The sequence below is a fragment of the Leptonychotes weddellii genome, chromosome 4 (assembly GCF_054177405.1).
Source record: "Leptonychotes weddellii isolate Sample4059 chromosome 4, ASM5417740v2, whole genome shotgun sequence".
NCBI classification, from domain to species: domain Eukaryota; kingdom Metazoa; phylum Chordata; class Mammalia; order Carnivora; family Phocidae; genus Leptonychotes; species Leptonychotes weddellii.
In genome coordinates this window covers 31,149,709-31,165,060 of record NC_138372.1, presented here as the reverse complement: position 1 = coordinate 31,165,060, position 15,352 = coordinate 31,149,709, and the positions used below count along the sequence as shown (strand labels likewise).

At 54.9% G+C, this 15,352-nt stretch overlaps 1 protein-coding gene across 3 annotated transcripts in view; it reads right to left on the bottom strand.

The window, feature by feature from the left end:
* Positions 1-15,352, bottom strand: part of SZT2 (SZT2 subunit of KICSTOR complex) — a 49,925-nt gene that overhangs the window by 22,586 nt on the left and 11,987 nt on the right. For all 3 annotated transcript variants that reach the window (XM_081818250.1, XM_081818251.1, XM_081818252.1), the window contains exons 5-28: positions 12,673-12,804; positions 11,834-11,975; positions 11,319-11,425; positions 8,106-8,316; positions 7,722-7,892; positions 7,076-7,310; positions 6,758-6,887; positions 5,947-6,089; positions 5,566-5,718; positions 5,317-5,431; positions 4,884-5,101; positions 4,578-4,793; positions 4,112-4,190; positions 3,792-3,886; positions 3,364-3,532; positions 3,051-3,165; positions 2,824-2,937; positions 2,445-2,615; positions 2,183-2,277; positions 1,819-1,942; positions 1,553-1,717; positions 1,258-1,462; positions 848-963; positions 481-727 (exon numbers count right to left, since the gene is read on the bottom strand). In XM_081818250.1, coding sequence (XP_081674376.1) covers positions 481-727; positions 848-963; positions 1,258-1,462; positions 1,553-1,717; positions 1,819-1,942; positions 2,183-2,277; positions 2,445-2,615; positions 2,824-2,937; positions 3,051-3,165; positions 3,364-3,532; positions 3,792-3,886; positions 4,112-4,190; positions 4,578-4,793; positions 4,884-5,101; positions 5,317-5,431; positions 5,566-5,718; positions 5,947-6,089; positions 6,758-6,887; positions 7,076-7,310; positions 7,722-7,892; positions 8,106-8,316; positions 11,319-11,425; positions 11,834-11,975; positions 12,673-12,804 — 3,668 coding nt within the window. The remainder of the gene's footprint in view (positions 1-480; positions 728-847; positions 964-1,257; positions 1,463-1,552; positions 1,718-1,818; positions 1,943-2,182; positions 2,278-2,444; positions 2,616-2,823; positions 2,938-3,050; positions 3,166-3,363; positions 3,533-3,791; positions 3,887-4,111; positions 4,191-4,577; positions 4,794-4,883; positions 5,102-5,316; positions 5,432-5,565; positions 5,719-5,946; positions 6,090-6,757; positions 6,888-7,075; positions 7,311-7,721; positions 7,893-8,105; positions 8,317-11,318; positions 11,426-11,833; positions 11,976-12,672; positions 12,805-15,352) is intronic.

The following is a 15,352-nucleotide window of genomic DNA, read 5'->3' as shown; positions in this document are numbered from 1 at the left end:
GGGCTAGAGTTCAAACCTGGGCGTCATCAGCACCTTCCTCCCTCTGCTTCTTTTGCTTCCCGGATGCTAATACACTACAGGGGCCAGACACACAGCTGTCTGCTAGCTTGCCTTTCTCCCTCCCTGCATCAGGGACTTGCTGGGCCCCTCAGGTGAGCTGGGAACTCAGCAGCGAGCGACACACTCTGAAACTCACAGAGTGGTTCCAGGGATTACTACTATTGCACGAGCGTCCTCAGAACAAGCTTCTACTTTCACTGATGGCAGCTGGCAACTCTCTACCCCCCACCCAGCTCAACGCTTCACGCCAGAACAGGAGAGACAGAGAGGAGACTGGAAAATGGGAGCAAGAAGCCGGCGACAAAGCAACCACCTCCCCGGTGTGTGGGCATGACCTTGTACAGCCCCACCCCTGGCTCGGAAGGGCTGTTTACAGGGACCTTGCGCAGCCCTGACACATCATTCTGGGACCATCCTAACCTGGACTCAGAAGCCAGGACAGCTCGGTCCCGAGGCTCAGGGCCCTCCTCGATGCTGCTGCTGAACGGCCCAGGGCTGAGAGGCCCAGGGCTTGGGGGTGCCTGGGGCAAAGCCCGAGTATGGCCACACAGCGCAAGCAGGAAAGGGGTGATGTCTACTTCTTGTAGTAGCTCCTCACAGGCGTCGACCGCTGTCAGCAAGTCCTGTGAGGAGACGCTCTGTGCTTGCTGCAAACTCCGGAACAGTCCTGAGGAAGTGGAAGGGGCCATGACGGTCAAGCTCAGAAACGGCCCCTCCAGCCCCTGTGCCCGTAATCCCGCAAAGACTCCTCCTCCCTGACACTCCCTAATGGTGGCCTCCTGCTCACCGCGGACGTAGCATCGCTGTGCATGCTCCTGCAGCAAGGCACAATGGTTGGCTGCCTCCTTGAACCTGGGCTCCATCCAGGCTGAGGATGGGGAGGGCTGGTCGAGGAACTGAGTCCTAGGAATAGGAGGGAGAGGAGCAAGCTTGGCCGACTCTCCTAAGGGATATCTCAGACTCCCCACCCACCCGCACTCCCATGGACTGTCCATACGTCTCTACTGAATATATTCAAGGCCGAGCAAGTTCAACTGATTTGCTGAAGGAAGCTAAGCCAGGAGCTGGCAGGACATGGACTGAGTTCCTGCCACTGATCATCAACCTGTCTGTCTATACCCCTGAGCATGGTGGTCATGAGCCCTGGCTGGGGGCCACGGTTGGGGGAGGACCTAGGTCAATACTGAGGGTACTCACCGGAAGACAACGTCTCGGGGTGCCTGAGGGGGTTGCAGGCCAACCATTTGCTCCCTCAGCGCTTCCAGAGCACAGCTGTAGATGTAAACAGGACATCGAGTCCGGGGACCATCTGCACCCTCCGTCTGTGGAGCCTGACGCCCAGCGTAAGCTTGTAAGTCCCGACGGAAAGGTGGGCTTAGGTCTCCTGGGTTCTGGGCAGTGTCTGTGGGAAGAGGTGTCACATGGACTCCAAGCCTTCTGTTTCTTCCCATTCCTGCTCCTGCTTAACTAACTTAAGAGTTAGCAGCCTTACCGCCGGCTGGGGTGACACTGAGCGTGGGGACCTGGGCCTTTGCAGCCCTCACCCCAGGTCCTCCCAGATCTTTCAGGCTGGCGGCCCCGCTCCAATCCCCGAACTTAGGCTTTGTCTCCTCTGGAGAGGGTCCCTCCAGGCCATAGGCAGCCAGATGTAGGACATCTGAAGAGGAAAAGAGACAGAAGTCAGAGCTGCCTGGTAGGTTGGTGAGGAAGTCCAGGGGTTTGTATGTGGGGCTAGTGACAAAGGTGAGCAGGTCGTACCTGAGAAGGTAGCCGGGAGGAAAGTGAGAAACACATGCTGGGGGGTCAGAAGCCTTGCATAGCAGCGCCACTGAGGGGGCTGGGCAGAGATGAGAGGCTTGAGAGGCTCAGGAGGGCCTCCACCCTGTAAGAGAGAAACAACATCAGAGCAATCCGCAAGGGACCACCCCACCCCTGCTCCCTTCCTGCACCGTGGAGTGCAGCCCTAGGTATAGCTTGTAAGATCCAAGACAAAGGGGAGTGACAGCATCCCATCTCCGGCAGGAGGTACTTAGCAACCCCAGTGATAGGAAGTTGGGGCATGGATATGTGCTAACAGAAGGTCAGTGGGAAAACGGGCTCAAGGAGACAAAGCGGTGCTGACCAGGGCAGGAAGCACTGAGTCTCCAGTGGCTTGGGTGCTGCTGACTGCTCGATCCTTTAGGATCCCGTGGCCCCCCACTGGTGGCTCCTCTGGACCTGCAATGGGAGTAGAGGTGGGCAGACGAGGGCAGGGCCGGCAGAGAGGCAGGGCTCTGAGGTGAAGAGACAGGGAGGCCCAGACCCAAAGACAGAAGCCCCCCTGAGGGGTAGGGAAAAGGGGGCTGGGCCAGAGTGTGCTGTCTGGGGAAGAAGTGGGAGCTCACCTGGACTGTGGCAGGCCCGTCGCAGCACCTCACTCAAGAAGGCGGCCTGCTCGGCGGCAGTCAGCGGGGTCTCCCGGTCACTCAGCTCCTGCCCCAGGCAGCTGTGCAGCAGGCACAGCACCGTGTCGTTGGCGGGGCAGGGCCCCTCGGCGGGAGGCACGCCCTCTGGCTCTGCCCGACACACACTCCGCTCAGCGCCGAGAGCCTCCTGCTGCCCAGCACCCTGGCTCAGCCCTGACCACGGCGGCCCTCGTGCGGCCTCCAAGCCTCCTCCTGCCCCAGCGCTCCTCTGGCTCACGTGCAGACTCATCTGCTCTCTATGCTCTATCATTCCCATGCCCACTGGCCCTGTGGGTCAGTAAGCAAGAAGTTCACCCACCTCTGGAAAGCAGAAGGAAGAACATCTGGAGCTGTTGACACTGAGGCAATAGTCCCATTAGGTCAAAATGGAAAGGGATCTCGTGGACACAGGTATCTCCTCCCTGGTCCAATCCTAGGAGGGAGGGAAGGAAGACAAGACCCATGGTGAGACCCAGATGCCCCAGCTATGGTTGCCCCCCGCCCTCCACTCTCCTGCTCCACCCCGGGGGCCCCTTCCCCACTGACCATCAGAGACCCTTGGCTCCGGGAGCAGGGGACTCCATTCCTTGCTCTGGCACAGCTGTATCAGGTATTCAAAGCTCAGCATGGAGCCTATGCACGCAGCATCCCGAGGGTGGAGCTAGGGCATAAGCAGCAGAGGTCAGGGGTCAGCCTGCCCTAGGCCCAAGGACTCTGGTGTCCAGCTCTTCAGGAAGCCCACACAGAGACGGGCAGAGCACAGAGCTTCAGAGGGCCCAGGAAGTGCACAGGCCGTGGTACTCCAGAGGGGACGGCGCCTGCCCCAGTAAGGTGTGGGGGACCTGCAGGGGTCACTCACAGCTCGAGGGATCTCGGAGTAGGTCAGGTCCTGGAGATGCTTCCAGCTCTCAGGGCCGGGTCCCACCCGTCCATACTGAGGCTCCACCCACACCTCGGTGACCAGGTTGAGCTCTGAGTCTCCTTCCAGGGCCTCCACCTCCACATCGTTGTCGTCATCTGTGGAGAAGCTAAAGGAGGAGGAGCCCTGAGCCTGGCAGAGAGGAGAGTCCAATCCATAGCCGAATGGCAAGGGGTCAGTCCACGGGGGGAGCACAGGACGGACGAAACTCCCACGTGGCCTTTCCAGACCAGCGTCTGCCTGATGAAGCATCTGGAAACAGCACCCGCTACCCCAGCTCCCTAACAGCCCAGGAGACAACTTCAGGGGCAGTAGGGACAAGTGGGAATGTGGAGAGAGGCGGCTCCCAGAGAGGACCTGGGCCTCACCTGTCTTTGGTGGAGGTAGAGTGTGGGGGGAAGAGAATATACTGGACAACGCAGGTGTGCTTCTCTTCGCCTGCAGCCTGCCCCAAGGGCTCATTCTGAGGGCAGAACGGGATATCGTGGGCAAACCTCAACCAGGCCAGCTCGGGCCCTCAGAACCCCAGCCCCCGCCACACTGTCCTGGGACTGGCCTCAGGCTTTGGGTCCTCTGACCACAGGGTCTCCATGAGGCCGAGTTTACAGCAGTCCCAACCCAGCTGACAGGCAAGTGTCCCTCAGATGACGGGCCCTGGTGGGGAGGCGTCACGAGGGACGGCGCATACCTGAATTGGAAGCTCCAGGACCATGTTGATGATTCCTTCCCCACTGCAGGCGAAGTGGAAGCCTTCGGAGAGTCGGACTCTGAAGCCCCACAAAGGTGGGGGTGGGGACGGGATGAGATGGGGGAGAGACCCTCAGAGTCCATCCTCCTGCCCCTCATGCCACTTATGTGGCCCCTTCCAGCAGCCGTCCAGCCAGACTTGTCTGCTGGCAGCCCTGCTCAGACTACTGGTGCCTCAGGTGCAGTAAGTTCTAGTTCTTATTGTGCACAGGCCACAATAAGTTGACCGTAGCAGGTGCGGGAGGCGGGGGAGGGCAGTGGCAGGCGCTGCTCTGCGCTAAGTACCGTGCGTAATGGGGCTCAGAGATGGCCAGGGTCTGACGTAGGCTTTCTGCCAGGGCCGAACCCAGAGTCTACACCTGCTCTCTCCCTGCCCCAAGCTGCCCGGCGGGGCCCGGGTGACGTACTCAGTGAGGATGGACAGGAGCTGTGCAATGGCGCTGAGTGGCAGTGCGGGCGCCAGGCCCGATGGGACGCTCCAGAGCCAGCGCTGATGGTAGAGGTAGCGGGACAGCGACGCTAGGCTAGAAGAGGCTGAGCGGCCCGACACCAATGGCAGTGGCCCTGGTGGCTCCAGTGTCAGTAAGAAGGGCGCCCGGTAGTCCAGGGGTAGCTTCTCATACCTGGGCAATAGAGGCAACCCCTCGATCTCCACTCGGACCCAGCTGAGCCCCAGCCTGAGCCCCAGCCCAGGCCCCAGCTTCTACACCAACCTGATGAGTAGCTTGTCCAGGGGCTTATGCAGGACCACAAGGCAGGGCCGGTCAGACAGGGCCTGCTGCGGGCCCAGCATGGGGGGGGACTTGGAGGGAGAGCTGCCCCCACCAATGCCCCCCAGCCCTTTCCGTTTGACCTTGGGTGTTGGCTCCTTGCTTTGCACCCGGTGGGGGAAACGCAGCCGCAAGATCTCTTCCCGTAAGCCTGACACGATCTGGGGGAGAAATGTGATCAGATCCTCTTAACCCTGTCCCCTCTAGGTCTGGGAGAAGGGGCCCCCAGACAAGGTGAGAGAGCCCTCTACTCCAAGCGTTCCTTGATCTGGGGGCTCCTCTCTCCACTGGCCCTGGCCCTCTATGGTGTGGGGAGAAAGAGTCAGTCCACCCTCCAGGGCTCCTGGGTCTGGGAGTCAGTCAGGGCCCAGCTCACCTTGTGTCGGGCCTGGGCCGGTGTGCCGATGGGAAAACCCAGGCGAAGGACCATGCACGGGGCCTTGGAAATGATGCGGACCATGTAGAAGGAGGAGGGGGGCTGGTCGGGGGCACTAGGGAGAAATGGGGGTCAGTGAGCAGCTCTAGGCTGTCCGTGGGCCGAGAAGGAGCGGTAAGGTCTGGGGTTAGAGGAAGAGATGCGGGATGCGGTGGAGGGGGAGGAGTGAGGGCCCATCGCTTTGCACACCTGGAGAGCAGCTTCACATAGGAGTAGCCCTCGACGAGCACGAAGCTGCTCCAGTCCCGAAGCAGAGAGGTCAGTGAGGAGTGTGAGATCCTGCACTGCACGGTGCTGTAGCGTCCGTTGCTGCCGGGGGTGTGCAAGTGCTTGGGGATGGGTCTGGAAGAGCGGTGTGGGCCGAGCTCAGACCTCGCGGCCCCAGGCTTGGAGGCAGAGAACAGACTGCTGGTCTCTCTCTGCCAGGTCCCATCTGAGGATGTGGGCGTGGGTAACCAGGAAGGCTGGAGAAGCGTCATCATTCTTCCTTGGCTGCGGTGGGTGAGGGCTCATCTGCTCCCCCCCCTTCCCCAACCCTCCCTGTCCCCTCAGCCCACAGAGGATACCCACGTGTCGTGCTCCAGGATGAGCACCAGGCGATGCATGTGCAGCCAGCGCTGCCAGGAGTTGGCATCCATGGACAGCACTGGCTTCCAGTAGGCCGCGAACTGGGCGTGGGAGGAGTCGGACCCACTGTGCTGAAGGGAGAGCACCTGGGGACGGGAAGGACTGCCCTGTAGGAGCCTTCATGGAGAAACAGGGCACGAGGGCCAACCAGCAAACAGGACCGTGGGGTCCAGGGGTCAGAGAGGAGCTCAGAGCCCAGCCTGGGACAGGAGCAAACACAGAGGCCTCCAGGACGAAGGCCAGATTGGGAGGTGCCCAGAGACAGACTGGGTGGCCCTTTAAGCTAAACCCAGGCAAAGGGTGAGGTGGCTGCGTGCCAGCAAAAGCTGCGCCTGGCGGTGCAAGGCTGACGTCCGTGGGCCGAGGGTGAAGTCAGCACAGGACAAAGGAAGCTACGGTCTTCAGGCAGTGCACGGTTCACAGTGGTTGGCACTGGTGGGAAATGGGTGAGGATGCCGGGAGAGGCCAGAATACTCCACGTGGAGATGGGGCGAAGGGGCTCGTGGGAACCTCTGCGTTCTCCAAGTCTTTACGTCTGGCACCGGGGGTCTGCTGAAGACAGCCTCTCTCTATAGATCCTTCCCTGTCAGGAACTTGGAAGGAGGGAGGAGAACTGCTCTCAAGGCTAAAGCTTAGGAATTTTGGTTTAGGTTGAGAGGGAAGGAAAAAGAAGGTGGCTCTGGGCTCTAGAAGATGTGCTAGTCTGAGCCTGGACGGGTGTGGAGTGGGGCTGCCGAGCATCAGAACCACTCACCGGGGTGGCAGAGCCGGGCGGGATATAGAAGAGCGGCACTCCACTCTTGGTGCTGTCAGGAAGCGTGAAATGTTCTGGGACTGAAGAGAAAGACTGAAGGTGGGCTAGCATCTGGTCCGTCTGGTTAATGCTGCAGAGCAAGGGTCAACCCTGAGCCACCCGACTCCAGTGGGCACAGAGGAAGGGAGCCCCAGGGGGACGTGGGACCCTGGACACAAGCCTGGGCCTCAGGGGGGCTCTCACCAGCTCCCAGTTTCACACCTCTGTCTCCCCACACAACAAACGGGGCATCACTCACTGAGCGGTGACCTCATTCACCTCTGCAGCGTGTTCCAGAACCGTCGGATAACGTGGGTACGATAGAGTGAGCGAATGGGTTGCCTTAGTGCACAGGAAACGTCATGCAGAATGTCATAGCCCCCTTCCATTGTCACTTCCACCCGTGTTCCTCGAGGGCCCTCAGGCTCCAGGGGCCAGGGCGCCACAGCCACATACTCGATGCGCATGTTGTGTTTCCACAACAGCACGAGCTTCACCTCCAGCTGAGACCCTCCTTCAGGGGAATCAGGAGACTAGTTAGGAGAAGAAGGCATAGGACTCCAGCCTGGGACTGAGTTCTATCCAAAAGCCCCACCAACCTCCTGGAACTCTAGCCTGGCTAAAGGTTCCAAGCATAGTTCCAGAGATTGCAGGCCTAGAGCCTGCCAACTGCCACAAACAGAAGTTTGCAGCAGTGATGTGAAAACAGAGTCAAGTTCAGGACACCACACCACCCTCCGATGACCCACCCCTGGCAAAGATGGACCTGGGAGGCTAAATGCTAAGAGAACGAGGCCCTGAAGGCAGCTCAGAACCCACTTGTCTCCAATGACAAGCAGAATCTCACGGGTGATACCTAGGCGCCTTCCGCTTGGTCTGGTAGGTCTGAGGCTTGCGAGACGGGGCAGAGGCTAGTGACCCTCACCTTTGGCCAGTGTGACCTCTCGGACACTGTAACCCTCTCGAAGCCGTACAGACACTGTGCTGACCAAGTCAGCAGGCACCTCCTTCTCGGTGTGCTTCTTCCGACGTAGAGCCAGGGCAGGGTTGCTGCTTGCGGAGACCAGGTGCTCATTAAACAGGCGGTGCTGAGAGCCTAGAAGACCAGTGAGGTGAGGGAGGGGCGGGTGGCTATCCGTAAGCTGACAGAGAGCTGGGGGGTTGGGGGGGCTATGCTGCCATCCCAGGGGAGAGAACCGTGCCAGAACAGTCAGCCCCAGGCCCGAGCTCAGGGACCCCTTCCTGCATCACCTCTGTGTCCATGCTACACTCCCCAGCCCCCCACCCCTGGCCCCAGTCTGCCCCTCACCGCAGTAATACTCGGGGTTCAGGGCTTCTCCACTGCGCAGGAAGGAGTAGAGGAGAAATGCCCGGTGGTAGACAGTCAGACCCAGGCTGCCTGGCTCCGGCTCAGGACAAGTGGACAGGTAAGAACCAAATGTGGCCATTGCGATGAACTTCATCAATTCCACATTGGGCACGTGGCCAAAACTGCAGTCATAGGAGTAAACTCCTCCCACCTAGAGAAAATGAACAATAAGAGGCCTACCTCCAAAACAGGCACCCGAGAAAGAAGTAAAAATAAGAGTGGAAGAGATTGGGCTGGTGGCTATTCCCACCCGTGGGGACCACAAAGCAGGAAGTGGGTCAGTGTTCTCCCGGGACAGACCACTGCTCTGCAACTTTCCTTCCCTGGGCCCCTGGCTGAAGCCACACCCTTTTGCAGGACATCAAACGCCAGATTGCACCACTCACTAAAGATTTTGAGAACTGGTTCACTGGCTTCCTGTTACCATCGGAGGGACTTTAGTGTCTCTAAAAAAAGTGCTTTCAAACCTTAGGGTTTGAAAACCTGGGGATTTTGTTAAAATGAAATAGGTCTGGGGTGGGCCTAAGATTTTCCATTTCTAAGGAGCTCCCTGGTGATGCCAACGCTGCCAGTCCATGGACCATATTGTGAATACTAAGCCCGTAGATCAGAGATGGGCAAACTACATATAAGCTGTGGGCCAAATCTAGCACATCACCTGTTTTCGTGAACAGGTTTTACTGGAACACAGTCATGCCCATCACCTTGTCTATGCCTGTTCTGACACTACAAGAGCAGAGCTGAGTAGCTGTGACAACCGTATGGCCAGCAAAGCTTAAAGTATTACTAGCTGGCCCTTGACAGAAGATGGTGACAGACCAGCTTGAGATGTTTCATTCAATTCCTTGACCTCTCTGTTCCTGAGTCCTCATCTCCAGGAACTCCCTCTATTCCACTCGCCTGCCCGCTGCCTACATGCTGGCCCTTGGCTTCTCTTGGACCCACTTCATTTTTGCAAGTTCAATCGCCACATCCTACCGATTACGCACCATTATACCCCTTCAGATTTCTTCCATCCTCCTTCTCCTGCCGCTCTTTGACCTCATTAAGACGGCCAGCCCTTGAACCTTTGCTCTCCAAGTCTATCCCTGGCCCTCTTGATTGGACTCTGCTTTGACTTCCAAACCCCAGCAAGGAGCACAACCTACCCACGGGACCCCAACTGGAGAAAGGGGCACCGTTGTCTAGGTTGGCACCACACGGGAACACGTGACACCCAGCCCAGCAAGGCCTTCAGGGCTGTCCTCAACACGGTTCTCCCCGATGCTGGCCGCCCCTCCTCACAGTACTCACCCCCACCTTTTCCTTCAGAGAGGGACGGGAGGCCCTCAGTCCAATTCATCCCCATCGTCACTTCTATCCTTCTAGTTTCAAAGGAAGAAATGACTCCTCTCCACTCCCAAAGGATCCCTCGATCTACTTCTTTAAGCCAGTGCCCTCTTGTCAACAGAGAGACTTTACTCCATCAGGCCTCCTTTTCTTTCCCTTATTTTCAAACTCTGCTTCCTCACGGGTCCTTAGAAACGGGCTGAAAGTCTCTAGCTTCAAAACCAAACCGACAGAACAAAGCACCTGCCTCTTCCGCCCTGCACTTCCCTCCAGCTTCCATTCTCTCCTGCCCCCACCTGATCTGAATAGCCACAGTCCTCGTGTCTGCTTGTCTCCGCTTCCTTCTCTCCCACCCACTGCAATCACTTCCCTTTGCCACCTCTTCACCGAAATGGCCTGAAAAAGGTCCCGGTGGCCTCTTCACTGCCAAATCAAGAGGGTGCTTTTCATTCCTCATTTTACACGATCAGCCTGCTGCATCTCACACTGTTAACTGCTGCTCGGACTTCTCTGACATGAGAATCTCCTGGTTCTTGTCTGATTCTTTCCCTTCCTTCTTTGCTGGGCCCCCTTCTTATGAAAAACCTCTCAACACTGGTATTCCCCAAGGTTCTTCAGGGGCCCTCTTCTCTGCTCAACTGCCATCTGCAGGCTGACAAATCCTAACTCTCTCAACTAATGCTGTCTCCTGAGTACCAGATCTGCATATCCAACTTCTAACTGCTATGAAAAGCAGCCGTCTATGACATAATTATGCACTCTGCTGAGCACTTTAAATGCATTGTCTCACTCAACAAGGGAGGCACTGTTATAATCTCCACTTACAAATGAATCCGACCAAGAATCAAGGGATGCGCGCAACGTCACACAGCTAGTAAGTGGAGCAGGCATGCCTAACTCCAAAGGTGATGCTTTCTGCTGCTATCCTGTTGACCCACAGGTGCCTCAAACGCAACATGCACAAACCTGGTTTTATCATCTTGTCCTCATTCCACCCCAGCTGCTTCTCTTCCCATTTAGCTCTGCCAGCAACCCAGTCACCACTGAGGTCACAAACGTGGGAGACATCCTTGACCTCTCTTTCTTGCTCACCCCTCACACCTTGCTAATTCTAAGTCATGTTGACTACCTCTTCATTTTCTCAATTCTATCCCCTTGTCTCTTACCCGTTATTCCCCTAATTTAAGCCGTGTTCCTCTCTCACCTTGAGCACTGCAATTATTAATGCCCCTGCTTCCACTCCTGCCTTCACGCAGCAGCAAGAGTGACGTTTATAAAACATAAACCCAACTAGTGACTTTCCTTGTGCTTCCCTGCATCACCCACAGAATTATCCTGAAGCGTCTTAATACAGCAGAACCAGCTTTTCATGTTCTGGCCAATGCCTACCCTGTGGTCTTGTTTCCCAGAGCACTTTGCTTCCCACCCTATGGCCCATCAATCCAAATTGGCTGTGGTTTGCTGAATATTCCTATTCTTTCCTTTGCTCAAGCCAGTTTGAGTTGGGTTTTCTGATCCGTGCAATCAAAACAGTGATGACTAATCTAACAGGGGAGATGAGGCTGGACATGACTGTCAGATTTCAAATTCAGCACTCTTTTCCCTATAACATGCTGTCTTCCCACACCCTAAGGACGAAGATGAGAGTCCTCTCCCACCACTGCCACCTACCCTGTTCTAGACATGACACCTATGCACCCCACTAACACACAGGCAACTATGTTATTGGCTTTATGTGGGAAATCGTCACCTATAAGAAAGTAACCAGCCATGTCCAGCTTTGTGACATACTACACTTCCCTCTCCTTCCTACAAAGTCCTCACCTGCACAAAGGAACAAGCCACGGTGCCACTGCGGAGCTGGTTCAGCAATGTCTCACAGACAGCAACATCAGGGACACTGGTCACCCCATCTGTGATCACGATGATACCTGGAGCAGGAAACATTGGACAGACCTGGGGACGCTGACCAGATCAAAGTCACAGGGGGGCATCCAACTGATGGGGCCCTGAAGACCTCGGTGCCCACCAACCGATGTGTTTTATGATCCGCAAACACCCTTCCTTCTTCCCTTCCGTCCTGCTTCTCCCTCCTGAGTGCTGGATCTCAGTGTCCTAAGTGATGTCCTTGGAGCTCTACTCCTTCCCACTAGGGTCCCTGATGGTTGTCAGAGCTGATAATACTTGAGAGATACACTCATGCACATTCATCTTCCTCAAACAAGGAGACAGACCCTCTTCCCGGGGACCCACTGGTGCCCTGGAACCTGGATGGATACTGATAATGTCCCCTTATACCCTCCTATTTCCCCAACCCCACCAACATTCCTTCTACTGACCTGCACTAGAGTTTGAGGGGAGCAACTGCAGTGCCAAGATGCCCTGACGAATCATACTGACCAGCCCAAGATCAGCTGTCACCATGGAGACTCCCACCTTCCGGCCCGGGGGCTCCCCTGAGTCTGGGGACTGGTCCTCTGCCTGGCCCAAATTACAGAAGAGACAGAATTGGTCAGACGGCATTACTGTCCCACCCACAGCCAAGCCGGAATTTATAGCCCAGCACTGGCCAGGCCAGAGAGGCCTAATCCTCTGAGGAACCTCAATCTCCTGCTATGCAGCCAAGTCCTGACTGTGCTTGCTCTCCCAGGGTGTCCTCAGATGCCGACCCGCAGATGGACAGGGAGTCCGGCACCGGATGGAGCACCAGATTATACTGAGCAGGGTTCCCCACCTTTTGTCAATGAGGCCCCTTACCCAGAGTTTCCCATCACTATGATGAAATATTCTCTACATCAATCAAATTAAGTCTTCACACAGGTAGGACTCAATTTCCTTGGCTATTTCTAGGATATCCAAAAGAATGAGCAAGTGCATTCAAGTGAGTCCAAGCAGCTTTATCCCTGACTGTACAAAGTCCTAGAGAACAAAGCCACCCACAATCACCCTCTCAGATCCAGTAGGGGAGGAGATCTAGGACTGAAAACACACAGGCAAATGGCTTTCACATTTTCTCCCAGCAAGAGTGTGTGTCTTGGGGGAACGTACCTGAGCCCTCCTCCAGGAGGGAACATGTTGTGTGTGCTCACCAGCAATTCTATCCCTGGCTCCTTCTCCCTTCTGTCCCTTAATAGCTCCTCTTTCTAAGTGGTCTCCGCCTGCGTTCTCTCACACATACCTGACTCTGGGGGTCATACTGCTGCTGCAGCATGGTGGCCACTTTATCCTCAAAGAGACAGAGCTGCTCGTATACCTGCTGCAGGAATGCCTCCCGCTGGGAAGGGTCCAAAAGGCAGCCCTGCACCAGCACCTGAGAAGCACAAGGGAAAGACAAGATATGAGGGTCAGGGGGACACTGGAAAGTCCCCCTCTGGTCTCCCTATTTATTCTCCACAGCTACCTCTAGGCGATCCTGACTTTCCACCCAGGATCTCAAGTCAGCTAAATCCACTGCCAGTTCCTCTCTTATCAGATCATCTACTCCATTAGGGATATCGGGCCATTCGTGACCTTAACCTGGTTCACAATCTTCCTCTGCTTTCAGTCCCGCACACTGGGTTTCCCCAAGCTCCCGCATGGGGGTGCCCTAAGATTTTCCATCTCAGGTCACCAGACTGCCCCACCTCAGCCTGGCCAAGCCTTTGTCATTCTGACTCATGCTTTTTTATTCTTGTTGATTTCTAAGCATGGCACACAGAGGCGGCTCTGGATCTTTTCTCTTTTAGGTTCAAAATCATCTTCCCAGTGAGTGCTCCCTCCTTCCCTTTACCCTCAGCAGGTTAACTTCCACCCTCCTCTTCACAGAGAAAGGAAACCAGCCAATGGGAACTTCTGGCTTACTTTAACCGGAAGGGTGTACTACTCTCCAACCCACTGAAAATACCCACAATGTCTGCCCAATGTTTACATCTATCTATGTTTTTGTTGTTCTTTTGAGGCAAGAAAAGATCCCTCCTCTGCTTTTTTCCCCTAAAGCTAATCTCTCCAACTAATCTTGGACCTTTTGCCTAATACCGTCATTCTTTCTCCATGGGGTTCCTTTCCTCCTCCTTTCAACATAAATATAAGTGCCCCCACCCTAGAAATTTCACACAGGCCTGGAAGCCCCTGTGATCTCTCTTCTCTGTCAGGCCCCTACCATCTTCTCACATGCACACTACTCCCCTGCCCCTGCCCTCCTGGGCAACAGCTACCTCTTCACTCCCTACTTGGGGCTGGGCAAGTGGGTGGTCACAGCCAGAGGAGAGGAGAGGGGGGCTCTGTACGTCCACAGGCCTGACTATGAGAAGAAAAACAGGATCAGAGGAATAGTAGGAACTGGGGCTCTAAGGTGGGAAAGATGTTCACAGCGGTACTGTTTACAGGAATGAAAAGTGGGTTAATCCAAGAGTCCAACAATAGGGTTTGGCTAAATATAGAATGATAAAATGTGATAAAATATTAAGCCAGGCAGCAATTAAAAATCGTATTTTCAAAGAATACTTCCTGACAAGGAAAAATGCCCAGATTACACATTAAAAAAGCAGGACGTCAAACCATGCGAATCGCCTGATGTTTCTCCTCTCTTTGGATGGAGGGGCGGTAGTGAGCAAGGATAAACAAGTACTCAAAGACAAGAAGGAAATTCCATCAAATGTTCATAATACTTATTTCTGGGTGGCGTATTACCAGTGAGTTTTGTTTTTCTATTTTATGTATTTTTCAAATTTCCTTCAATGGATGTACATTATTCTTATGATCTTTTGTTTTGTTTTAAGGAACAGCAGGATACATCTTGGGGAGCTTTAGAGATGGGGTGGGGGAAGGAAGCTAGCCTGGGGCTGACTCTGGGGTGGGGGGTAACCTGAGTAAGCCTCCTCTTTCTCCATAGCTGGTTCAGGGCCCACCTCTTCTCCAGGGCTGCAATCTTCTGCCCACTCCCCTCAGTACAGAATTTGTCCTCCAATCCATCCTCCCAATGTACAAATCTGATCCCATTACCGTCCATTTAAAAACCTTCCATTTTTAATAGTTTTAATAACTGAACAGTTTTAATAGCTAACATTTTTGCATGTTTTCCATGCGGCAGGCGCTGTTCTAAGTGCTTGATATATATGAACTCACAGTCACCATATGATATTGGTACTGTTAATATCCCTATTTTGGAAAAAAAGACAGATGTGCAGAAAAGGTTAAGTAACTTGCATAAGGGCTTGCAGCTGGCAAGCAAATACAGGGGTGTGTGAATCCAGTTCAGCGCTTGCATCATCACGCTAAACTCTCCTATAGAACAAAGGACAAGTTCTTAGCCATGACATTTAAAGTCTCTCATAATTCTGCCTCCACTTCTCTCTCTCTCTCTTTTTTAAAAAAGATTTTATTTTTAAGTAATTTCTACACCCAGCGTGGAGCTCGAGCTCACAACCCTGAGATCAAGAGTTGCACGCTCCACCGACTGAGCCAGCTAGGTGTCCCTCTATTTCTCTCTCTCGTCTCCTCTTTACTACCCCTCCCCATCCCCACATTCAAGGTTACTGTGTCAAACAGAATTACAAAATTACTGTGTCAAAGGACACTTGTGACTGGGAGGGCCCTCTGTGGCTTTGCTTTTGGGCCCCTCTGTCTGGAAAGCCCATTTCCCCTTCTTTGAAGAGTTAATCTCAATCCTTCCTTCAGGATTCAGTTCAAATGCCTCTTTGTGCAGAAGTCTTTCCTGTTGCAGCCCCAGGCTTGGCTGGGTGCTCCTTCTCGGTGCTCCCACCGCACCTGAGTCATTACTTATCAGTGCCCTTATCACATTCAACTGGAATTACCTCCTTCAATATCTGTCTCCCCACCACTAAACTCTCAACTCCTCCCATCAGGACAGGGACAGTGTC